This window comes from Chrysemys picta, chromosome 2 (assembly GCF_011386835.1).
Source record: "Chrysemys picta bellii isolate R12L10 chromosome 2, ASM1138683v2, whole genome shotgun sequence".
Lineage (NCBI taxonomy): Eukaryota > Metazoa > Chordata > Testudines > Emydidae > Chrysemys > Chrysemys picta.
Genome location: NC_088792.1, coordinates 186535650 through 186561947, shown reverse-complemented (window position 1 = coordinate 186561947; position 26298 = coordinate 186535650). Strand labels below are relative to the sequence as shown.

The window sequence follows — 26298 nt, the reverse complement described above, 5'->3', positions numbered from 1 at the left end:
ACAGGTTGGCCACCCCTGGTCTACAAGGTTAACAAATCTGGGTTCTAGTAGACCAAGTAAATCTAGAGTCAGGGGGAATGCTTAGCATCTCTCTCTCCTTTGAGGCTCGGATTTTGCAACTTGTTCCATGCTGGTGGACTCTGGTGCTCATGAGGTACCCCATTATCTTGAATGGGTTCTCCATGGACACAGAGGTCTTCCCACAAAGAATGAATTGAAGAATCAGGCCTAAACAGGGGTAGACATGGCTCAAGCACCTACACTGATTGCAACTATGGCAGTCTTGCCTGGAGAGGTGTCTTTTCAGATAAACAGGACACATATATAGTTTTAGGGTGAAGCCAACACCTTGAACTCAATAATAGCCAGTTGAGCATTGTTGTAATGTGTAATATAATGATGTAATGAAATGTTGCTGCGTAATAGAGATATATGGAGCTCTAGATGCAGCCTTGATATTTTCAAGATAGGCATGAACTGTCAGCTTAGCTTACTGATGTGTTGATTACAGCTGCTTTTTTAGTATTCAGAACTGTATGCAGACCTGTGAGGTGGTGTGCATCTAGGGCAGTGCTTCTCAAAGCCGGTCCGCCGCTTGTTCAGGGAAAGCCCTGGCGGGCCGGGCCGGTTTTTTTACCTGCCTCGTCCACAGGTTTGGACGATTGCGGCTCCCACTGGTTTGCCGCTACAGGCCAATGGGGGCTGCGGGAAGCGGCGCGGGCCGAGGGATGTGCTGGCTGCCACTTCCCACAGCCCCCATTGGTCTGGAGCGGCGAACCGTGGCAAGTGGGAGCCGCGATCAGCCGAACCTGTGGACGTGGCAGGTAAACAGCCCGGCCCAGCCCACCAGGGTGCTTAAAGTTGCCCATGCAACCTTCATTTGCCTCCCCCCCCTGCACTCTGCATATGCATTCTGATGCAGTCTTTAATTATATGATCAAATACTTGTTCTTTCATAGACCCTCGCTTTATTCAGTGCACAGGACAGACAGTGCTCACTGAATGAGCAGCTAGATCATATTTTGTTTTGTTCAATATGTTTCCATTGGCCTTGTTTGCTGCAGACAATTCACACTCTGCTCTGAACACAGAATTATTAATTTCCTCCTGGGCATTTCTGTGGTGCTTGTCACTATAATATCTGAGGGCTTTACAAACATTAATTCATTCGTTTGTACAATGACCCATGAGGTGAGAGGTGGTATTATCCCCATTTTAAACACGGAGAACAGAGGCAGAGCGTGATAGAGGTCACAAGTATCCACTGATTTAGGGTGCCCAATTTTAGATGCCGGAGTTTTCAGAATATTTAGCTTTTTATAGCACTTTATATGCTCAGAGGACAGCTCCCAGAGACTCCAGTTGTAGTGTGAATGCTCAACACTTCTGCTAATCAGACCCCAGGGTCTCAAGTTGGGTGCCTAGAAATTAGGTATACAATTAGGGACCATATGTGAAAAGTCTGGTTTATATGATTTGCCCAGCATCACGTAGGAATGCTGTGGCAGAGGCAGGGATAGAAGCCAGTTCTCTAGGGTGGCATGAGACCATCCTTTCTCTTCTTGCAACCCGCTGCCTCATTTATTACACACTTCCCACCTCAATGTCCTCTTCCAGTTGCTTTATTTTTACCTTATGACCCTCACTGCCATCCCTGTGTTTTCATTTGTTGTCCCCTGTAATTACTTGTCTGGGGTCCATTGGCCCCTTCCCCTCAGTGAGCTTAGTTCCCACCACCTCCCAGGCTCATATATAGGTACACAATTTCCACCTCCTGCAACAAATGAGGCAGGGGTCATAGAGATAACACCCTCTTCACTACACAGCCTCGATTCATTGCTGGAACACAATCCATCCTGTGCAGAGTATGAGGCGGGGTTGTCTGCAAAAAGTAGTGGGTGGTCAGGTGATTAAAGACATCCCTAATGCATATACACAAGGGAGCTGAATGAAGTTGCACTGGCAACCTTAATTCTGGCATCTCCTAGTTTTTGAATGCTTGAGTTTGTAACCTAAATGGCCTTTTAACCCAGTTTTTAGTGGCTAAGTCCCTATGTTGCTGCAAATATCAGCATAAAAACGAAACTGATACCCCCATGGATCATCAGCAGGGTTGGAGCCTTTAGATCCACAGCACAGACCTCTGCCACTTGAAGCAAGGGAATAACTGACAGCTGTAGTGTGAGTTGTCATCCCCTCTGTGGAGGAGCCACTGAGTAGAGGGAGCGAGATACACACCTTGCCTGTGAGTTTCCCAGGTATTTGCTAACACCAGAGGAATGTTCAGACTCATAGATTCATAGATTCTAGGACTGGAAGGGACCTCGAGAGGTCATCGAGTCCAGTCCCCTGCCCTCATGGCAGGACCAAATACTGTCTAGACAATCCCTGATAGACATTTATCTAACCTACTCTTAAATATCTCCAGAGATGGAGATTCCACAACCTCCCTAGGCAATTTATTCCAGTGTTTAACCACCCTGACAGTTAGGAACTTTTTCCTAATGTCCAACCTAAACCTCCCTTGCTGCAGTTTAAGCCCATTGCTTCTTGTTCTATCCTTAGAGGCTAAGGTGAACAACTTTTCTCCCTCCTCCTTATGATACCCTTTTAGATACCTGAAAACTGCTATCATGTCCCCTCTCAGTCTTCTCTTTTCCAAACTAAACAAACCCAATTTCCCTGAACAAGCGGTGGACCGGCTTTGAGAACCATTGATCTAGGGCAATGGTTATGCATTTGGGCAGGTCTATTGTATTGGGTTTTTAAAAAAATTGAATGCACCATATTCTGTCAAATAAGTAAGGGTCCAGCTCAAAGCTGCCCCCAAAATATAATAAATATGGTTGCCTCTAGCTTGCAGGATGAGGGCCTAGTGGACGAGCACAGAATTCATGCCCTGCAAGGAAATAGCCACAGAGAGAAAGAGAGCGAGAGAGAGAATCAACTCTGTAGAAAATTAAAAACACATAAAATTCACATTTAATTGAGACTTGCTTCTGTTATGTGAAAAAATCAGAAACTACTGACATTGCCTCAGAAGCCTTGATCAAATTGGCTCCATTCCTGTTTCTGCTACTCCTCAGAACTGGATGAAAGAGGTTTTCTTTCATCTTCTTTCCCACCTAAGCTGTCCATCTGGGGTTTTTGCCTAAAAGTTTATGAAATTTCTCCTGCTTACTCCCTCAGGTATCTCTCAGGAGTCTTGAGTGCACTAAAAAAAAACCATGTTGCTGACAAGTGGAATCAGCAACAGGTATGGCTTAAACTGCAACATTTCAATGAGGATTTTTGGGAAAAAATAGTCGCTATGTGTTTACAACATTAATTATATTTTAATGGAGTTTTTGGTTTGGGAACTGTATAAGTGAGTGAAATTGCTGTGGCGTAGATTTTAAAATTTACAACTGCATCAGTGTTTTATTTCTTCCAATTAGTGTGAGTGAGTCAAAGTGCCCCATAATGTGTACTTCAAACTGTCAATGAAGGCAGTCCAATTACTGCAGAATTACAGCTGTACATAACCGGCTGATATTCCTCAGACTGCTTTTTAGATACATTGCACAGAGCAATGTGAGTCTAAGAAAGGATTGTGGGCGTTCCAGTTAGCAAAATCGAGTGCACTGAAATTAAATTCTCCTCTGTTGGAAACTTTACACTAACCCTCTCAGTACATTTTGTTGTTGTTCATTTTCATTATTAGGACCAAGCTCAGAGTTGATGTAAGCGGATACTGTGCACTGACTTCACTTGTTTATTTGTATTAATTGATTTACACCCTTTGCATCAAGACTAAATGGCTTTTACAACCTGATTTATCCTATGCAACATGCTACTGTCTGAGAAACACATCATAGTTAAATGACAGTAATGTAAAATTTAGATTCCCATCATTCATAAGAACAGATATACTGGGTCAGACCAAAGGTCCATCTAGCCCAGTAGCCTGTCTTCTGACAGTGGCCAATGCCAGGCAGGGCCGGCTCCAGGCACCAGCTTCTCAAGCAGGTGCTTGGGGCGGCCGCTCCGGAGAGGGGCGGCGCGTCCAGGTATTCGGTGGCAATTCGGCGGACGGTCCCTCAGTCTGCCTGGGAGTGAAGGACCTCCCGCTGAATTGCTGCCGCAGATCGCGATCGCGGCTTTTTTTGTTAGTTTTGTTTTTGTTTTGGCTGCTTGGGGTGGCCAGAACCCTGGAGCCGGCTCTGATGCCAGGTGCCCCAGAGGGAATGAACAGAACAGGTAATCATCAAGTGATCCATCCCCTGTCACCCATTGCCAGCTTCTGGCAAACAGAGGCTAGGGACACCATCCCTGTCCATCCTGGCTAATAGCCATTGATCGACCTATCCTCCATGAATTTATCTAGTTCTTTTTTGAACCCTGTTATAGTCTTGGTCTTCACAACATCCTCTGGCAAAAAATTCCACTAGTTGATTGTGCATTGTGTGAAGAAATACTGCCTTTTGTTTGTTTTAAACCTGCTGCCTATTAATTTCATTTGGTGACCCCTAGTTCTTGTGTTACAAGACGGAGTAAATAACACTTCCTTATTTACTTTCTTCACACCAGTCATAATTTTATAGACCTCTCTCATCTCTTTTTCTAGCTGAAAAGTCCCAATTTTATTAATCTTTCCTCATATGGAAGCTGGTCCATCCCCCTAATCATTTTGTTGCCCTTTTCTGAACCTTTTCCATTTCCAGTACAGTAACTCCTTACTTAAAGTCATCCCGGTTAACATTGTTTTGTTATTAGGTTGCTGATCTATTAGAGAACATACTCGTTTAAAGTCGCGCAATGTTCCGTTGTAAGGTTGTTTGGCTCGCCCCTCTCCTCCCACCCACCGGGCGCTCCTGATGGGGAGCAGGGTCAGAGCACGGGGGCTTGCCCCACTCCGCCCACCCGGCGTTCCAGCCGAGGAGCCGGCAAGCCCCCGCCCCCACTCCCCAGCAGGAGCACGGGGTGGGCGAAACGGGGCAAGCCCCCACACCCCGACCCCGCTATGCCCCTGCCTCAACCAAGCTTCACAATCATTGGTGAGTATAGTATTGAATTGTTTGTTTAAAATATTTAAAACTTGTACTGTATATGTATATAATGTCCTTTGTCTGGTGAATTTGCCTGGACCCTACCCCCCCCCCCATTTACATTAATTCTTATGGGGAAATTGAATTCGCTTAATATCGTTTCACATAAAGTAGCATTTTTCAGGAACGTAACTACAGTGTTAAGCTAGGAGTTACTGTATATTTTTTTTGAGATGTGGTGACCACATCTGCATGCAGTATTCAAGATGTGGGCGTACCATGGATTTATATTGAAGCAATATGATATTTTCTGTCTTATTATCTATTCCTTTCTTAATGATTCCCAACATTCAATAATCATTTCACAGTGCACACAAATATGCCATGGAGCATCCAATTATTTTTTCAAATATTATTTATCTAAAAAGGATGATCTGTTCTGTGTTTATCTTAATTATGCACATGGAGACAGATTCTGTCCTCCGTTAGAGAACTGGGTGTACATCAGGGCAGAATTTGGCTGATGAAGGAAAACTATTTATATATAAATATAAAATATTTTTGGATGTTTTTCTGCATTTATATATTGATTTTAGTTACAATGCAGAATACAACATATTATTTTTTATTACAAATATTGACACTGTAAAAAGTTGAGGCATGAATGTTTAGCATATCTGGCATGTAAATACCTTGCAATGCTGGCTACAACAGTACCATGCGAACGCCTCTTTTCACTTTCAGGTGACATTGCAAATAAGTAGCAGGCAGCATTATCTCCTGTAAATGTAAACAAGCTTCTTTGTCTTAGCAATTGGCTCAACAAGAAGTGGGACTGCGTGGACTTGTAGACTCTAAAGTTTTACAGTTTTGTTTTTGAGTGCAGTTATGTAAAAAAATTAATTTCTACATTTGTAAGTTGCACTTTCATGATAAAGAGATTGCACTACAGTGCTCGTATGAGGTGAATTGAAAAATGCTATTTCTTTTGTTTATCTTTTTTACAGTGCAAATATTTGTAATCAAAGTAATATAAAGTGAGCACTCTGCACTTTGTATTCTGTGTTATAATTGAAATCAATATATTTGAAAATGTAGAAAAGCATCCAGAATATGTATAATGCATTTAAATTGGTATTGTGTTATTGTATAACAGTGCGATTAAAAGTGTGAGCAGGGCTGTGGCCTGGAGTGGGGCCCCGGTTGGAGTTGGGGGCCCTGGCGGGACTTGGGATGGGGCCGCAGCTGGGAGCGGGGCTGCGGTCAGAGTCAGTACTGGAGCTGGGGCCGTGGCCAGGAGTGGGGCTGGGAGCTGGTGGCTGAGGCCGGGGCCAGAGTGGAGCTGGAGGCAGAGCAGGGCTGGGTGGTGCTCCCTCCCTGCCCCAGTTGCATAGCTGTGGGGGAGCGGCCTCTCCCCCCACTGAGCACATTCCCCAAAAGTGGCGCCTTTTTAATTTTTACACTGGCGTGGGGACGACATTGCGGGGTGAGACCTTGGAAGTGCCTCTTTGCTCGCGGCTGTCAGTTCGCGGCGCAGCGGGCGCGCATGTCCCTTTAAACTGGGCGGGAGGGGGTGTTCCCATGGTGCCTAGCAGCGGAGGAGCCCGGCCCCAGCCCACTCCACTCTGCCAACTCCCAGCCGCGTCGTTCCGCTTCCCGCTGCTGGTGAGTGTGGGGAGGTTGGGGAAAGGATGCCCCCCTGCACTCATCGGCAGTGGGAAGTGGGAGTGATGCAGCCCCAGCCCGTTCCGCTTCCTTTGCCCCTGCCCCTACCCCATCCGTGTTGCTTGGGGGGGGCCTGGGGAAAGGTCCCCCCTCCCCTGCACTCACCGGTGGCGGGAAGTGGAGCGCTGCAGCTGGGAGCTGTCAGAGTAGAGCTGGCTGGGGCCGGGTTGCTCTGCTTCTGCCTCTGCCGGTGAGTGCAGGGGGGGATCCCTTCCCCCAAGCTCCCTCCCCGAGCGACACGGCTGGGGCTGGAGCGAGGGAAGCAGACAGGGCCGACTCTGACTTTTTTGCCGCTCCAAGCCAAAAAACAAAACAAAACCCAGGGCGCAGGGCGGCCGGATCCGGAGGCAAAGCCAAAAAAACCAACCAACCAAACAAAAAAAAAAAAGAACCCCAGGGCGCAGGGCGGCTGGACCCGGATGCAAAGCCAAAAATAAAATAAAATAAACCACATGGCGCAGGGCGGCTGGACCCGGAGGCAATGCAAAAAAAAAAAAAAAATAGGGCAGCCGTGCCCCCTTAGGATTGGAGGGAATGCCGCCCCTTAGAATCTGCCACCCCAAGCACGAGCTTGCCTGGCTGGTGCCTGGAGCTGGCCCTGGAAGCGGAGCAGGCTGCTCCCTGTCTCCCGCTAATCCCCTGGGCCACTCTGGGCCTGCGGGCCCCCAAAAGTGCCCCCCACAGCTCCTGCCTCCCAGACCCTCCGGATCTTCAGCGGCGGGACCTTCAGTGGCGCCGAAGAAACCCGGAGCAAGTGAAGGGCCTGCCGCCGAAGACCCGGAGCGCTGCCAGGTAAGTAAAAGTGCCGCAGCGGGTGGTGCCTTTTTTTTCTTATTGCTCCCCCTGTTCCCTCCACCTGGCTACGCCACTGCCCTGCCCCCTGGGTCCTGCTGTGCCCCCCCCGCCAGGGGCACACCCCACAGTTTAGGAACCACTGGCCTATGGGCTGCAGCAGTGCCCAGAATCTCTGCAACACATCCATAACATGTCTCACCTCCCCCAGCTACCACGATCATGCTTGGTATGCCAGATTTGTGTTGGAAGGCAGCCTTATAGTTGGCTTCTGCAGAGCCTGCCCTGGGAAATCTCCTCCATCCTGGGCCCCTTTATGCAACTCTAGATCCTTTATCTGATGTAAGGAGGCTGGAGTAGATGAGCATCTCGTCCCTTATGTCAACTCTGTGCCAGCTGGGATATCCCCCTGCAGAAAGCGTATTCTTAAGGACGTTCCTGCTCCTCCATTTTGCCAGTGCATTGGAAAACAATATTGTGTGACTGTGAGAATTGGGCCTAAGGTCAACAGGGATGGCTGAATCTGGCACTGAATAGCTGATGAACTGGTTGACAGATTATACCTCATTGCCTGACTCTGGGACAGTATCAAGGTCATCACCCTTTTGCCTTTTACACACAAAATACTAATGTTTCTTACAGGTTTTTTCATATCTGACTGAACTGTCTGATTACCAGAGAGCACTGGATAGGAGGACAGTAATATTACTATGCAGTTTTCCCCTTTATAAATTAGATCAGAATTTGCAAATGAGTGGAGGAATAGAACTGTTAACCAATAGCAATAGTATGTCTGACATCACTCAGCCTGAAATTACTCTTTTGTAATGATTAACTGCCTTCCTGGCAATTCACAGCAGGGGGTGATTTTTCCTTTATAAAAATTAAGATAAAAAGCAAGAGAAAAATTCCTGTATGTTTTGATCATCATGCGTGTTGAAATCAGTTTAGAAAATGATGATTATGTTGAACAATCTCCAGGTGTGAAGGAACAGAGCCGTTTTGATCTTGCAACAATCAATGGGAAAAACAAGCCAAAAAAGAAATTAGATGAAATGTAATATATTTTCTGTTAATCTCTGTCAGGCTTTACAGTTCCTACTAGCCAGGATTTGTGGAAGGTCCAGTGGGGTCAAAGTCTTAACTGGCTTATACAGTGTTTCATTGTGCAGTGGTCTGGATAGAGTAACACATACAGTGTTAAAAATGTAGTAGAAAATCATGCATTGCTAGCACACACTATTTTCAAGATACAAATTTTGCTGTTTGTCATCAAAATGTGTCCAAATGTATCAAAGCTTTATTGGCCTTAGGATATCCACAGACTTTATCAGGCTATTATTCATGTAGTGTTTTGAATTCAATCCTGGTTCAGAAGGACAGGCTACATTGGGCAAGTCACATCGTTTCTTCTGTGTTTCTGATTGGCTGATGTTATCCCACAGGAGGTCAGTCTCCAGCTCAACAGAAGCCATTTAGATTCTTACAGGATCCAACTGACCTCTCGCCATGGAATGGGTTATTTCTGGTGTTTAGGGCAACTGTGTCCTAGTGCAGGAGTGGTTAAAAAGCTCCACACTTTTAGGGAACACGATCTACCCAAAGTGAATTCACTTTGCAGGAATGAGCTTACTCCTGCCTTGCTTGATCATTGTAGGAGCGGACTTTCACTTTGTGTTATCAACAGACCTTGCCCATTCAGGCAGTAGAAGGACAATAGAAGGCAAAAAAAAGCAACAACACTATATGTATAATTTAATTGGAAAGACCTATATAGCCATATGGAGAGCATCCCCCTACGAAATATGTGTTTATGTGTATTGCTGATCTAGGCAACAAACCAATGCACACTCTGATTTTTTAATTTGTATATTCAGAGAACTTGATCTCAGCCATACTGATATCTTGATTATGGCCCAGTCACGTTTTTGAATTGAAGTGAGGAATAAGGAGCAAAAAGATACAAAAATCCAATCCAGTTGTCATTTGAAAGTTCTTAATAATTGAAGACCAGAAAAGGAAAAAAAAATCAGAAAATATATGTTATATAAATACAGAATGGTTTTCAGTGTGTCAGTTGCTTTATACATGGACTGTCCATGTCATATAAAGAGAAACTATCAGATGCCAGTAACAAACAAAAAGACAAATGTTGACACCAAATAAATATAGCCCTAATTAAGAACTCACAGATCAGAGTCGGTAAAAACAAACAAACCAAACCCCCTACTTCTGTTACTCTTTCATACCCCAGGAGCACCCCACCCCATTCTTCATTTGTTGTGGCTTGTCCTTGCTTCGGTGATGTGTCAATGGAGTTTTTAGTGAATCTGGTCTTAAAGGAATCCAATAAAAGTCTATTTTATTCTTGAGAGTGAGTAAACTAATCCCTATAAAAAAGGAGTCCAGGAAGAGATGCCAAGTGCAAAATGAAGGGGCTGTTTTTCAGATGTTTCTTATTCCAGCAAAACCTTTCCCCATTATATAGATTTTTTTAAAAGAGAGAGCCAAGTCTCCATGGTGCAGGGAATTTCCTTTGCCCCTTTTAAAGTCTAATAATAATGCTTAGCAATTACATGGCACTTTATATCTTTGAATCACTGAAAAAACTCTAAGGCCCAGTCCTTACCTAGGAAAGTAGTTCCAGTAACATCAGGAGAATTGCTTGTGCAAGTAAAGGCTGCAGAACTGATTACTAACTAGTGAATCCTCCCATCATTATTATTATTTTATTTATTTATTTGTATTACCATGGCACCTAGTCCTGGACCAGGAACCCATAGCAGTGAAGATACGCTGAGGACCAAGCCCTTCTTCTTTTGAATTGTGTCCTCCCAGCAATATTTTATGTAACTGAGTGTCTCTTATTTTGAAGACACTGAAACCGATTCTGTGCAAACAATGTTAATTAAGGGACATATCTCAAAACAGAGTAGGCATTTTAACATTATTTCCTTGTAGAACAAACAAGAGGAATCAGTAAAGGCCTTTCTTATCAGATCTGTAACCATAAGTAAAGAATAATAGCACCAATGAGAAGATAGTGCTTCACCAGTTGCTGTATCCATCCACAGTTCTAATGCAGTCAACACTGTTGCTTCTAGACACTGGAGGTCAGATCCTGGCCCCACTGAGATGAGTGGGAGTTTTGCCTTTGATTTCAAGGGAGGCAGGATTTCACCCCAGATACAGGAGTAAGCATAACATTACACCAGAATATCTGCAGGTAAATTGTCTGAATAAGTTTGAAGCACATTAATAAGTTAAAATGCAGTCTGAGGTTTCCCTTGTGCAATGTATCTTGGCTTTTTGAACTATTATTCATAGTGGCAGAAATACTTTAATTCCAAAGAATTTCTCTCATATGGATAACATTCAAAAAGAGGGATGGATGGATGAATGGATAGATAGATCCGGCCCTTGTGTGCAGATATGTGAGGAGGGAAGACGGCGCCTTCACCCCTCTCTTGTACACCTTGTATGATGAGGGGGGACAGTCACAGTCTCTGCTCCGGGGGAGTCTGTTACAGAGGAGAAAACATAATTTATTTAAATAACAAGAAGACGATAATGAAGACAATAAACCCAGTACTGATCTGCTGTAACACAGCATGGCTGTATTCTCTGTCTCAGTCTCTACAACTGCTTCCTGTTGCTGTGTAGACATAGGCCATGAGAGTTGTTGGGAATTGTGGCATTGCATAGTGTCCTGCCAGAGGTGTCAGAGTAGCAGCCGTGTTAGTCTGTATCCGCAAAAAGAAGAACAGGAGGACTTGTGGCACCTTAGAGACTAACAAATTTATGCTTATGCTCTAATAAATTTGTTAGTCTCTAAGGTGCCACAAGTCCTCCTGTTCTTCTTTTTGCCAGAGGTGTGGTGACTTTAAATTCTCCCTGAAGTTTAGCCCTTAGAGTTCATCTCTTTCTTCCGCCCTCCCCCCTCCCCGCCTCAAGTGCACACAAGCTCTCTTCTCCCCGCTCCCCTCTTTTGGGTTCTCACAAGCTTTCCTCCACCCCTTCAGGCTCACACTGGTTCCCTCCCCCCTGGGGGCTGCAGCAGTGCGCTTTTCTTTCTCTGCAGTGGATTGATGCTCCCCCTGCTCTTGAGCTACCTGGGTCACTATGGAAACTGTGGCAACTAACAACATTCTCCCCCCTACCCCCCGCCCCCAGGAGAAGCTCCTTGAGCAACAGCAAGAACCAACTGCCACGGCTGGTGCCTCCTTCTCTCCCCACCTTTGGGAGCCCCAGAGAGGAGCATGAGACACACACTCAGCAACAGTGTCCAGTGTGCAGCAGTGTGATGTGCCAGGTGGCTCAAAGCTGAGTGCTAGGTGGAGAGAGAGCGAGAGAGAGACACACACACGCATACACCGAGTGTGTGTGTGTGTGTGTGTGTGTGTGTGTGTGTGTGTGTGAGAGAGAGAGAGAGAGAGAGAGAGAGAGAGTGTACTGGGCCTCCCCAGGCCAGGTGCTGCTCCCTGCTCCCATTCCTTACCTCCTGTCACTCCTGACTTGAATTACCTTTGTCCCCTGTGTGCACTGGGGTTTCTGCTTCTCTTCCCTCTGCCAGGCTATTGGTGTTTGAATGATGCACCTACTGCTGATCACATGGGGGCCTAAGGGGCCCATTCATCCTGCACTCCTAGGAGGTGCTGACTGTTCCCATATAATTATGTTGATACAGAGATGGGCAAATGAAAGGCACCAGATAACTTATTCTGTGAGTTTTCTGCGAGTTTTCTAAAACATTTCCACCATGGTGAATAATTCTGAAATAGTCACAAATTTCATGCAATTTTTTCCAAATAAAATATTTGTGACTCAGCCCCCTTCCCCTCCTTGTCTCATTACTCGCCCAGCTCTGATTTGGTTGGTGTGTTTAGGCTTAATCTCTCCGGTTTGTTGCAGTCTGGCAGCCCTCCTCACTTGGCTGAGTTTCTTTCTTTTTTTTTTCCTTTCTTTTGAGGTGGGAAGGGGAGGGAAGATAAAGTTTCCTGAGCAACAGAGTAAAACCACTTGCGAAAGAAGAGAGCTGCAAGTGCAAAGTGAGGCTGTGAAGATCCGGCAGGACTATGGGTTCCTTACTATGCTCAGTTACTTTTTCTCCTCCTTTAGATCTGTATATACGTTTTTTGGGGTATGGCTTAGTGTAATCTGTGTTAGCCACACCAGGCTCCAGGGAGCAGCAAGAATCGGTTGCCTAGCAGAGGTTGCTCTTGAAAGGCTGAACAGAATTGTACTGGAAACCTTAGGGAGGCTCTCATCCCTCCCTGGTTGTTTTAGACAGGGATTTGCCTATTGGAGGTGGTGCTTGGTGCAGGTATTGTGTGCATGTGTGTACACAGTTCATGCATCACAGGTATTTGACAGTGTGTGTGAGAGAGGAACATTCTTGTTGAATAAACAGGTGCAGACAGTGCCTGGAGGGCAGCACTGACTGTCTGGCCGCAGCAACAGCAGCGAGAGGAGGTGAACATGAGTAGCCCCACCACGAAGCCGACCTGCCTGTCCCAGCCAATGGTGAAGAGTGTGCTGGTGTATCGCAACGGGGATCCGTTCTTTCCGGGGCACCGGGTAGTCGTCCATGAGAAGAAGGTGTCCAACTTCGAGGTCTTCCTGAAAGAGGTGACCGGTGGGGTGAAGGCGCCTTTTGGGGCTGTGCGTAGCATCTACACCCCCCGGGGCGGGCATCGCGTCCGTCAGCTGGAGGAGCTCCAGAGTGGAGAGCACTACGTGGCTGGTGGCAGGGAGGCCTTCAAGAAACTCAAGTGAGTGATGAATGAAAAAAATAATTAGAAAATGTAATGAAACATTTGCATCTAAACCTTTATTATTTGTATCACAGCAGTGCTGTGGAGCCCCAGTCATGGACTAGGCTCCCACTGTGCCAGGCGCTGTACAAATACAGAACAGAAAGACAGTCTCTGCCCCAAAGAGTTTAAAATCTAAGTAAATGTGACAGAGGAAATTTAATACAGCTTTGTGGGGTGGGGGAAGGGTTCCCTCTTTAAGGCTTAACATAGAATTAGCATTCTAGTATCTCTGCTTGGTACTTTACAAAAATAAAAGAAACAGACCCTAACACCAAGAGATGCACTATCTTTGCAGCATAATGTATTATTTTCTCTGCATGGTAACTGCCTGCATTTGGGAGGAATATATGGTGCTCAGTAATATTTGGGGAGAGCAGAGTGCAGAAGTGTGTATGGTAAAGTTGGATGAGCCTTGCAGATTAGACCTTCCAAACAATTTTGTTTCTTGCTTGTTTTTTTAAATGTTTAAAATATTCTGCTCATTCCAGGTAGGTACATGGCTCTCTATATAACCACAGTAGCTGAACACCTCCTGTTATTGAAAAGACAACAGTGTTTTTGCTCTCTCCCTTCTCTGCCCTGCCACCAAAAAGCAGGCTTAGCGTTATTTTTTTGTTAATGAATCGTTATGAGAATATTGTGGGAAAGCCTTGGCAAAGTGGTGGGCTTATTGTTCTTATTTCGTCTGACAGTGAGTTCCATAATCTTGGGTTTTTTAACAGAGGCGACACATAACTGTTGATATTGGTGCCCCCCCCCCACAATTTAAAGGTTCTGGTGTGAACCCTGTCCGCAGTGATGACGTGGGGGGGGGGGCATAAGCTGCATGGCCTCACAGTCACTCACTGTGCCTTCTTCAGTGCAATCCCTCCCCCACCTTCGGCAGGTAGCTTGGCTGTCCGGAGTGGGCTGAGCCCCTGTGCCCTGTGCCCCTCAGCTCCTGCAGCTCTACCAGGCTGCTGCTGCTGTCTGTGTGGAAGGGCAGGCGATGGCAGGAGTCGCCTCCAGCCCAGGATGGCATTACTGCGCACTGGCAGGGAAGGGATGTAGCCAGGCTGCTCTGGGCACCCCTCACCACTCTCTCCCTGGGCTCGGGTTGGGTGCCGTGTCATCTCCTCCTCCTCCCCTCTGCCAGATCCCAACCACCCCTGCAGGTTCCTGAGGGCCCCACAGTGCACAATGCCTCCTTAACCACTTCCTGCCTGCGCTGCAGCTAGGGGAGAGGAAGCGGCTGGATTATATCGGTGGCCAGCAGCAGCCTGGAGGTGTTAGCTGCCCTTGGTGCTGTGCGAGTGGGAAGGGACAGGAACTGCTGCCAGCCGCAGCGGTGGGGAGCGGGGAAGAGATGAGCTCTGCAAAGACATGGGCCGGGGCAGCTCCTGGGCAAGTAGGGTGACCAGATAGCAAGTGTGAAAAATTGGAATGGTGGTAATAGGAGCCTACATAAGACAAAGCCCCGAGTATCGGAACTGTCCCTATAAAATCGGGACATCTGATCACCTTATGGGCATGGCAAAGGTAACGAGGGCAACAACCCTCACTAGATGGTTCTGACATTCTGGTGCGAATCCTAGCAGAAATCTGGGGGACAGGGAGCACGTGAACAACTGGGACTGGGAAAGGAATTGCGCTTTCAATAATTGCAGAATTATATATTTAAGGTTAAGTGGCTATTTCCCATCTTTAGAACTTGAACTTCAACCCCCCAAACCCTGTTTAGACCCCGTAACTTACTCCTGAGGGAATTCTGCACCAAAACAAATAAAAATTCTGCACACAATATTTTAAAATGTTGCAAATTTTATTTGTCAATAAATAAATGTGGAGGCTCCAGCATGGCAGTGGGGAGCACAGGCCACTAGCTGGACGGAGGTAGAGGATTGCCCTGCAGCCCCCCCACCCCTGTACACTGACTCGGTGGTGAGGCTGCACCTGACCCTGACACAGTGCAAGAGCCAGGCCTGCCCCAGAAATACTCCAGGGCCCTGCCTCTCTATGCCAGGCAACCAGGTATGGGCAGGCAGGCTCAGCCCGGCAGAATCCAAGTGTGGAGGAGCTTAGTGTGGGGGGATCCAAGTGTGGGGTGTGAGGGTTCTGGGTGGACAATCTGATTGCAGGCAGCTCAGTGGGGAGGATCTGGATGTACAGGGGCTTGTTGGGGGGTTAGGGTGGGGGTCCAGGTGGTATGCCGCGGTGGTCCAGGTGAAGGGGGGTGTGGAGCTCATCAGGGTGTGGGTTTGAGTGCAAGGGGCTCAGTGGGGGTAGCATGGGTGTAGGGGTGCAGATCTGGATGTGGGGCGGGGGCTTGGCGGGGGGGGGTCTGAGTGAAGGGTGGGCTCCAGATGCAGGGGGTGAGGCTCAGCAGGTGGAGGTTCAGGTGTGTGGGGGGGTGAGGCTCGGCAGCGGGGTCTGGGTATGGGGGGGTCTGGATGAACGGGGGTTGGGTGGATGGGGGAGCAGCTCCCTGTACAGAGACCCCTCCCCGGTGCAGCTGAGGAGTGATGGGGGCAAGAGGCTGGGGGTATGTGCGACGCTTCCTGCAGCTGGGGAAAGTTTCTGGGGTGTGTCTGATCTGGCCCAGGCTGCTTCTTGCAGGAGACAAGGCAGTCCTGTCCTCCCCCACCCCCAGCCCAGCTGGGACTAGCAGCTGAGCCTGACATAGGGTAGGAGCCACAGGTCTGGGCATCCCAAGCGGTGATGTACCTCTCTGCCGGCTGCTCTGAGTGCCTGAAAAACACGCCCTGGGGAGGGGTATGTGACTGGTTTTGAGGCTTCCCTTTGCTTCCCCGTTGAAAGTTATTTTTCTGTGGGGAAGCAAAGAAATCTCTGGGAGACATGAATTCTGCACTTACGCAGTGGTGCAGAGTTCCCCCAGTATTATGTCATCTTTATGTCTGTCTCTTCTGACAGTATACATTCTTTTTTAAAATGGTGCAATAGATATAGATTGGGATCTTCAAAAGCACTCTGCACTGGCCTAATCTTGCTCCTATTGAAGTCAATGGGAATTTTACCACTATCTTCACTGAAAGCGGGATAAGCCATTGCTGAGCACTTTTGAAAAATCCCACTCTACTGTAAAGCCACTGTCCAAGAAGAGGAAAAGTTCCTAATTATATAACATTACTTTTCTAAACATACCAGACCTGATCCTCTACTGCCTTCCAGCTTGTGTAGTCATTTACAACTGTGCTAAGTGAATGTATGCTGTGCGTGTACGTATGTATAGAGCTTGATCTTAGGGCTTGTCCACACAGAGATTAATAGTGAGTGGCAAGCTGGGGTGTAAAGCTATAGTGCTGTAGCCTATCGCACACTAAATAGCTGTATGCACCCACTAAAAGTTCTGTGGTGCGGTAGCAGGAGTCACACTGTGACTTAGTGCATGGTCGATGAATGCGCTGTGGATTCTGTGCACTAATTTGCCATGTGGACAAGCCTTTAGTGCTTTGGTGATTTGTTCTCGGCCTTTGACACTTTTTCTTGTGAGGTATCTATTCCTTATGACACCTTTGTCTTTTTTAGCATTGTAAATTTTAGGTTGCCACCTCCCCCCCGCCCCATTAAGCCTTGGCATCTTTATACCCGGAGAAGCCGCAGCAGTTGGGCACTTTACTTTGGAACCTTGACCCTTATACTGAAGAGTCTCTGCATTTTCATCTCTGGTGTTTCAGTGCTTTGCCTTGGTGTTGGACGTGTTGCCTTGAAGCCTTGTTGTATCTTGATACTTCAGCACTCTGAAGACTTCAGTTCAATACTCTAGAGCAGGGGTTGGCAACTTTTCAGAAGTGGTGTGCCGAGTCTTTATTTATTCACTCTAATTTAAGGTTTCGTGTGCTGGTAATACATTTTAACTTTTTTAGAAGGTCTTTTTCTATAAGTCTATATATAATATAACTAAACTATTGTATGTAAAGTAAACAAGGTTTTCAAAATGTTTAAGAAGCGTCATTTAAAATTAAATTAAAATGCTGATCTTACGCCATCAGCCTGGGGTTCTGTTCACCTAGGCTGGCAGATCAGGGCCTGCGGCCGGGACTCCAGACCTGGTGGGGGTGTGTTTCAGGGGTCAGGACAGAGGGCTGGGGGAGGAGGTTCAGGGCAGAAGGCTGGTGTGTGTGTGGCAGGGGTTCAGTGATCAGGGCAGAGGGCTGTGGGGGGTGTGGGGGGTTCAGGGCAGAGGGCTGGGGGTGTGTGGGGGTGCAAGGCAGAAGGCTGGGTGTGTGTTGGGGTGTGGGGAGTTCAGAACAGAGGGCTGGGGGTGCAGGGCAGAAGGCTGTGGTGCTCGACCTGAGCGGCTCATGGCAGGGGGCTGGAAGGGATATGCCCTGTTCAACCCCCTTCCCCCAGGCTCCATCCCTACCTCTCTCTGCCTGCTCTATGGAGCTGTGTGCACGCTGCTGCTCTTCCCCCTCCCCCTCGCTCGGGCCATCAGCTGACGGAGAGGGGGCGGGGCAGGAAAGCACCGCTGGGGGAAGAAGTCGGGGAGGGGAGAAGCTTGGCTGCCGCAGAACCAAGCTTCTGCCTCCTGCCCCCGCAGGGGAGAGCGGTGGGCGAGGGGGGCTGAGTGGGGCGGGGGGCCGGGACCGCGGCAGGGGGCTGCGTGCCACTCAAAATCGGCTCGTGTGTCGTGTTTGGCATGCGTGCCATAGGTTGCCGACCCCTGCTCTAGAGCCTTGGTGCTTTGGCATCGCTATTTCCAGGTTAATGGTGTTTTTTCATTGCAACGTCATTTTTATGCAGGCCTCCTTAATTTGAAATTTTGCCACAAGAAGTTTTTTGACTCACAGACACATCAGATCCCAGCTGCTGACCACAGAGCAATAATGCTTCTGGGAGACTATGCTTGCATCCTGGATTCCCAGCAGAAAGTGCTAATGGGAGATGTGTATCAAACTCTGCTCATCTACCAATACTTTTGTGGCTGCTTTCAAGAAAATCTGTTGAGGAGACCCTCTACCCAACTCTGCTCACCTGCAGATGCATGTGGAACTCCCAGCAGAAAATGCCACTGTGCGGACCCTGCACTGAATGATGATTGCCTGCAGATGCATGTGTGTCTTCCAACTGGAAGTGCTAATGGGGAAAACCCTGTATTGAACACTGACCAGCTGCCAATGAATCTGATGCTTCTGGCAAAGACAGCTTAAAGGAGACACTTGAACTCCAGCCATCTGCCAGTTCATCTTTAACTTCTGTAGGAAGTGCCAAAATGAAGCACTGTGTTGAGATACAACTACCCACTGCAGCATCCTGGGCTCCAGCACATGCCCCATTGCATGTTCCTGCACAGAGTTACAGCCAAAATCGCTGTGCCTGGTGCCTGGCACACATAGGAGACCTATATTTTTCTTAGTTTTTCAGCGTATAACTATGTGGGCAGAGTTAAGTTACTTAGGGTGCTTTGTTCAAGGAGTCCAACCCCAAGTTCCTAAGCATGAGGTGTTTTTTTTTTTTTAACTCTAATTTTCTTGAAAGGCAATATGCAGTTGTCAAAGTCAGACTCAGGACTCACAATTTGTCAGACCACTCTGTTTATTAGCAAAGCGCTCTGCTAATACACTCAGATAATGTGAGTACCATGCAAGACTCAAACTATCTTATTTATACAGATAAAAGGGCGCGAACTTAACAAGATAACAAAAGGAAGCAGAACTGATAAGTTTACCTGGGGTTAGAAATACATATCTTATTTCCTTACTATCTGTTACCGATCTCCTGTTAATATCCCACCATCAGCTTAAGTGGACCCATTGTTTCATACCTTAATGTTTCTCTTCCTGACAACTATATTTCAACATTCCTTATTCCTGCTTAAAGGAACATACAGCATTTCTTTAATCCATTCTATTTTAACAATATAATTAATTCTACTTTCACACAGTCAAACAACCAATGCGTACTGCAGTTCAAACGTCACCTTATCAAAGTTTTTTTGTGTGGGAATATAGGTTTTAATTAGGGCTGTCAATTCATCGCAGTTAACTCACGCGATTAACTCAAAAAATTAATTGCTATTAATCGCACTTATAACAATAGAATACCAATTGAAATTTATTAAATATTTTTGGATGTTTTTCTACATTTTCAATATTGATTTCAATTACAACACAATACAAAAGTGCACAGTGCTCACTTTATATTATTTTTTTTTATTACACATATATGCATTGTAAAAATGATAAAAGAAATAGTATTTTTCAATTCACCACGTACAAGTACTGAAGTGTAGGGGGGAGGGATAGCTCAGTGGTTTGAGCATTGGCCTGCTAAACCCAGGGTTGTGAGTTCAATCCTTGAGGGCGACATTTAGGGATCTGGGGCAAAAATCTGTCTTGGGATTGGTCCTGCTTTGAACAGGGGGTTGGACTAGATGGCCTTCTGAGGTTCCTTCCAATCTTGATATTCTATCTCTTTATTCTGAAAGTGTAGCTTACAAATGCAGATTTTTTTTTGGTTACATAACTGCACTCAAAAACAAAACAGTGTAAAACTTTAGAGCCTACAAGTCCACTTAGGCCCAATTCTTATTCTGCCAGTTGCTAAAACAAACAAGTTTGTTTACATTGATGGAAGATACTGCTGCCTGCTTCTTATTTACAATGTCACCTGAAAGTGAGAACAGGCGTTCGCATCGCAATTTTGTAGCTGGCGTTGCAAGGTATTTACATGCCAGATATGCTAAACATTTGTATGTCCCTTCCATGCTTTGGCCACCATTCCAGAAGACATGCTTCCATGCTGATGATGCTCGTTAAAAAAAAATAATGCGTCAATTAAATTTGGGACTGTACTCCTTCGGGAGAGAATTGTATGTCTCCTGCTTGGTTTTACTTGCATTCTGCATATATTTCAAGTTATAGCAGTCTCAGATGATGACCCAGCACGTTTGTTTTAAGAACACTTTCACAGCAGATTTGACAAAATGCAAAGAAGTGACCGATATGAGATTTCTAAAAATAGCTACAGCACTCAACCCAAGGTTTAAGAATCTGAAGTGTCGTCCAAAATCTGAGAGGGACGAGATGTGGAGCATGCTTTTACAAGTCTTAAAAGAGCAACACATGCGGAAACTACAGAACCCAAACCACCAAAAAAAAAAAAAAAAATCAACCATCTGCTAGTGGCATCTGAGTCAGATGATGAAAATGAACATGCGTCAGGTCTGCACTGCTTTGGATCGTTATCAAGCAGAACCCATCATCAGCATGGAAGCATGTCCTCTGGAATGGTGGTTGAAGCATGAAGGGACATATGAATCTTTAGCGCATCTGGCATGTAAATAGCCAGCTCCAACCATGCCATGTGAATGCCTGTTCTCACTTTCAGGTGACATTGTAAACAAGAAGCGGGCAGCATTATCTCCTGCAAATTGTAACCAACCTTGTTAGTCTGAGTGATTTGCTGACCAAGAAGTAGGACTGAGTGGACTTGTAGGCTCTAAAGTTTTACATTGTTTTATTTTTGAATGCAGTTTTTTTTGTACATAATTCTACATTTGTACGTTCAACTTTCATGATAAAGAGATTGCACTACAGTACTTGGACTCCCATGCCTATCCAACCCCCCTGCTCCCTGTCCCCTGACTGCCCCGTGGGACCTCCTGCCCCTTATCCAAGTCCCTGCTCCCTGTCCCCTTACTGCTCAGAGCACCAGGCCTGGCAGCCGCACCATCCGGCCGGAGCCAGCCACACCGCCGTGCAGTCTAGAGCACCGAGGCAGGCCGGCAGCTCTCGCAGCCGTGCTGCCCGGCAGGAGCTCACAGCCCCGCCGCCTGGCAGGAGCTCGCAGCCCTGCTGCCCAGAACGCTGGTTGCATGGTGAGCTGAGGCTGCGGGAGAGGGAGGACAGCAGGGAAGGGGCTGGGGGCTAGCATCCCCGGCTGGGAGCTCAAAGGCCTGGCAGGACGGTCCCGCAGGCCGGATGTTGCCCACAGGCCGTAGTTTGCCCACCTCTGTACTAGAGGCTGATCAGGAAGATGGAATCCTTGAGCAGGGGCCAGAGTTAGCACCCTGACAGGAATCCTAGCACAACACCTATACATCTAATCTATTTACTGTCCCTCATCACAGTAGTAACTGAGCCTCTTTCTAAGAACTGGATTAGTGAGGGGCTGTGCTTTTTACAAGAACTGGGTTCCTGACTCTAGCTGGTGACTCCTCCTCTGTCTTTTGTATCGGTCTCTGACTGGTAGGCATCTGGTAAACTTTTTAATTAGAAACCTGAATTAAGAGCACTTTATGCTATTGTGGCATGGTTTCTTTTCAGTGCTGCAAGTGGTCAGTTTGTTTCAGTATAAAACTTTGGTTATAATTATATAAGTGAAAACTCTCTACATCTTATTTTACTCATGCTAATTTAATTAAATATAAGCAAAAATATTTGTTGTTGAGATTAAATGCAGCTATAAGTAACCTATACCATTCTTTTCTCTTCCCCAAGCTATTTGGACATAGGAGAGGCAAAGAAAAAGCCTGCAGAAGTCAATAATGAGGTAATGAGACTCAACTATTTTTTAAAAAATCTAACATTAATACTAGTGTCATCTCTACATTTCTTATTGAAAATTTCGGTTTGTGCTTTGGTATCTCATGTTCAGAAATGATCAAAACCAAGTTGTTCAACATTATGAAGATGTTATTGATGTGACCGTTAGCCCCATCCACACTTCCCACATTTTAATTCTGACTGTGATGAACTGGTTGTCTTCCTTTCAGCTCTGACAGCTGGCAGGTCTAGCAATAAAATAAAGCATCAGTACAAACATTTTATTGCTGTTATCATTAGTTGTGATTAGAAAATGAAGCTCTTTGCTGTGGAAGATTTTGATGAAAATGAAAAAAGTTTTGTTGAAAAAAAAATCAGTTTTCCATGTTCTGGCTGACAAATTTTAGAAAAAAATATGGACAGCCTTCTTGAGCTGCTCGGGAAACCAAAACTTTTTGTCTGGAAGATTTCTCAGGTCCATAATGGAATTTCTGGTCAAAACCAAAGAGAGACCAAGAGAATGAAACCAAATTCCAAAACCTTTGGTGTTTTTTGGTTGTTGTTGTTGTTGTTGTTGTTTTGCAAAGCAGAATTCTCATTTTCCGGAGAGCCCTATAGTCCTACACTGACCTCTAAGGCTTATGTCAGAGACATGTGACTGCTGGGAATAGGCGTTTTAACCTAACAAGGAAATGAAACAAACTCCAAGAGGAATCAGTAAAGGTCTTTCTTATCAAATCTGTAACAGAAAGTAAACAATAATTGCATCAGTGAGAAAATAATGCTGCTTCACCAGTTTTTATATCTATCTGCATTTCTAATGCACACAGCACCTTTGCTTCTAGGCACTAGATGTCAAATCCTGGCCCCACTGAAGTCAGTGGGAGTTTTGCCATTGACTTCAATGGAGCCAGGATTTCACCCTAGATACAGGAGTAAGCATTATATCACACCAGAATATGCCCTAAAATGAACCTAATGCTCCTCCCTTTTTTGAGCTTCCTACTCACCTGGTTCCAGTCTGCAAAGGCTGTTACACTAATTCACTACTGGGAAAAGCCCTGCTTAAAGGGGGTGTATCTTGCACCGGCATTAAGAGTAGAGAAACTTGTAATCATCCTGATATCTAGTGGTAGTGTATTCCATGGCCAAGGGCCATCCACAGACTAGCTATGGCTACACTACAGCACTTGCAGCTGCGCCACTGTAGTGCTGCTACTGCAGATGCTCTAAGCTGACAGCAGAGAGCTCTCCCATCAATTTAATTACTCCAGCCCCCACGAGCGGCTGGTAGCTGAGTCGGCAGGAGAAGCTCTTCCACCGACATTAGCACTGTCCACACCAGCGCTTAGGATGGTGTAACTTATGTCACTCAGAGGGGTGGCTTATTCACACACCTGTGAGTGAGTAAGTTATACTGACTTAAGCTGTAGTGTATACATAGCCTAAGAAGGGCATCTTTAGGCACCTTTTCAGTGATGTACAATGGGAATTAGGCATGCAATGCTTTCAATAATTAACAGGAGTCATACATCACAGTGAAAATATATTTACAGAAAAAATTTCAAATTACTTTCTCTGATCCAGCAATGCATAGCTCGCCCTTGAGATGTGGGAGGAATTCTTCTTTGTTCCTTGCAGTGCCCCAATGTAAATATGGCATCAGATAGATGCTTAACTGTTTTGAAAAACAACAATTTCAGCTCACCTTACTCTGCACCATTGTGTTGTGTGCGCGAGTTGGAGGTTAAGACAAGTGCCCCAGTGGGTAAGTGCATAAGCCTTTTACCCTTTAAGAAGGATTTTACATTCTGACTTGGATCACAGCTGAGAATCAGTGGGATGGCTTCATCGTAGTTTCCGTTTGTCCACCTTACCGAACCGCAAACAAATCAACTAATTTCAGCCAGATTCACAGACTTTGCTCAGAAGAAACCTTTCACTGGAATAATAAAGATATCGCAGGTCAGGAACAGGCTTCATTGACAAATGGTGTGGGAAAGCTTGCACAGTCAATGTTTGCACTGTGGCAACTTCTTTCTTGTTCAAAGTTACTAAGAATTATGTATGCACCCCAGGGACACAATATAGGTCCTCGGCATAGGTCAAGTCAGTATTTAATTTCATTTTTTTTTATTTTAAAAATTGCTTCTCTCTCCCTTTTGCTGTGTAAAGGTGTGACGGGGTGGACTAAGCCCAGAAACCCCTTGCTGGATGCCTCAGGATCCTGCCACACCTATCCCAGGAAAGGAGCAATAGAGCTAAGTCCTCTGAGTGGCCTAGAGAGACTGTGAAGGCCTAGTCAATCAGAGGGTTGCAGGCTAGTATAAAAGGAGCTGCAGTGCAGCCCAGAGTCAGTTCCTTGCTAGAGCCAGAGAAGTGCAGCTCGTGCTTCTGGCTGACCAAAGGGAAATGCAGCACCATGGACAGCTCAGTACTGGCAGTGACCAGGGGAGCAAGAAGGAACTTCTGGAGGGCTGCTGGGACTGAATACAAGACTTCAGCCCTACAGAAAGGGTGACACATCGGTGAAGGCTGGGGCTGCAGGGAAGTGGTCCAGGGAACTGAAATAGTTTCATTAAAGGGACGTGGCAGCATGTGGCTGCTATTCTTAGGGTCCCTGGGCCAGGACCTGGAGTAGTGGGGGGGGGCAGGTCCCCCACACATAGGCCACTGGGAAAGTGGCCTATAATCATACAGCAATAAATCCCCAGAAGGGGAACTGAACAGTTAAGAGGCCCAGCTGGAGAGCTGGGGCCTGAAGAGACCAAGAGTGTGAAACCATTGCCTCCAGGGAAGAAACCCTGGGGATATGGTCCAGGATTGTTTAAAGACTGCAGACACACCCAATCAGAAAGGGTGCTCATGGGTGCTACTCCATTATATTAAGACTAACAAATAACAGGGAAAAAGAACTAACTGACTATACAGGGAGATAGTGAAAATACTTTCCTATAAAGGGCTGCTCAATGTGCAATGTAAATTAACTGAAAAAATATTTCATGTATAGTACTCCTAGATGTTACTTGTAGTAATAATAGGTAAAAGACTCACAGATTTTCACATACAACATTTAAAATAGTTTTTTAGCAGACAGAATGTGTCACATTTTACATCCTTTGGATAATGAAGAATATCACAGCATCACACCAAATGTCTGTCGGGTGCTAATACTGCTCAACTTTGAGGATCTCTCATTATTAAGTGTCTGTTACCCCAGGTTACATACATTAAACCCCTATTTGCACTACTAAGAGTGCTTTATACTTCTGAAAGGATAGTTTTTGGGATTGATGCTCTTCATCAGCCAGGAGTTGTAAAAAGAAATGTCGCTGAGATATAAAAAAAATAGTTATTTCTATATCCGAGTGACATGGACTCTCATCCCACAGGATCATACCATTGCAAAACACATTAGGTTCTGCACAATATTGGAAGTGGTAAAGACTGAATACCCTACCCTACTTGATATTATATTGTCACTGTTCAAAAGGTACAGGTGAGCTTGGATGCTATGGTTGGGGCTGGCTGAAAATTTTCCATCAAACTGTCTTTGGATAGATAGTTGGGTTTTTGACTACATTACATTTTTAAAATAAACTGCTTTCACATAATATTTCAAGTATTTTCCCATATCTCAATTTGCATTTTACTTGCACTTTGGATTCTATTTGTTATCTTCAGAGTATCTAATGCAGACATAGCTAGCTGTTTAATTCTGTGTAATTAATGTATTTGAGTATAGGAGTCTAAAAATAAAATTAAACCAAATAATCTGTAAATGTTCATCTAGGGATATGAAGAGCAGCTACATGGCACCAACTGTTTTTAATGCATTAACATTTCATTAGAAAATCTCCTTTAAAGGGTTACTGCCAAGAACTTTAATCTCCAGATTTATTTGTGTAAAATAGCTTTTTGATGAAGCAAGTCCTGTTTTACTTTTTGCTAATATACCACTTCATTGTTATGGAATTAAAAATAAATCATACATTTTGGGAGGCGGTACGGGACCAAAAACCAATATTTTGTTTTTATTCTCCCTGTTTCCTATGCATTTTTATTCCTAGCACTGTGTGGGATTTTTTGATGCTGTTCCACAAAGATGCTTTGGTATGATAAGGCATTAATTTAAATAGAATTTCATAAATAAAACCTTCCTAGTTTGTTTCATTTAAAAAAATCAGTACTTGCCTAAGGGAAAGGAACAAAATTGGTAAGGAAAGATATTTATGGCTCAGCTCCTGCAAATGCACTCATCAGAGCCTACCTTTTCAGTTTTCTGAGAGCTTAAGGAAAAAAGCAGAGGAAGCTATTTTATATTTTGTTTAATTAATTAATTAATTAATTGTATTCCACTAGCCACTAGAGCACCCATCCAGATCAGAGCTGCCTAGTGCTAAATGTTGACCAAGGAGCTTATTGGTGGCTTCACAAGCAGCTCCTGGCTAC

The 26298-nt window shown here is 45.5% G+C and overlaps 1 protein-coding gene across 14 annotated transcripts in view; it reads left to right on the top strand.

The window, feature by feature from the left end:
- The window catches only part of DCDC2 (doublecortin domain containing 2), a 136385-nt gene that overhangs the window by 5469 nt on the left and 104618 nt on the right, over window positions 1-26298 (top strand). For 3 of the 14 annotated variants that reach the window (XM_042860482.2, XM_065581984.1, XM_008164466.4), the window contains exons 2-3: window positions 12955-13315; window positions 21802-21853. In XM_042860482.2, the coding sequence (XP_042716416.2) occupies window positions 13023-13315; window positions 21802-21853 (345 nt within the window). In that variant the 5' untranslated portion in view covers window positions 12955-13022. Of the gene's footprint in view, window positions 1-3189; window positions 3257-6677; window positions 6693-6924; window positions 6943-7172; window positions 7545-11838; window positions 11857-12520; window positions 13316-21801; window positions 21854-26298 lie in introns of those variants that run through there. The other 11 variants (XM_065581985.1, XM_065581982.1, XM_042860485.2 and 8 more) reach the window with 8 other exon arrangements.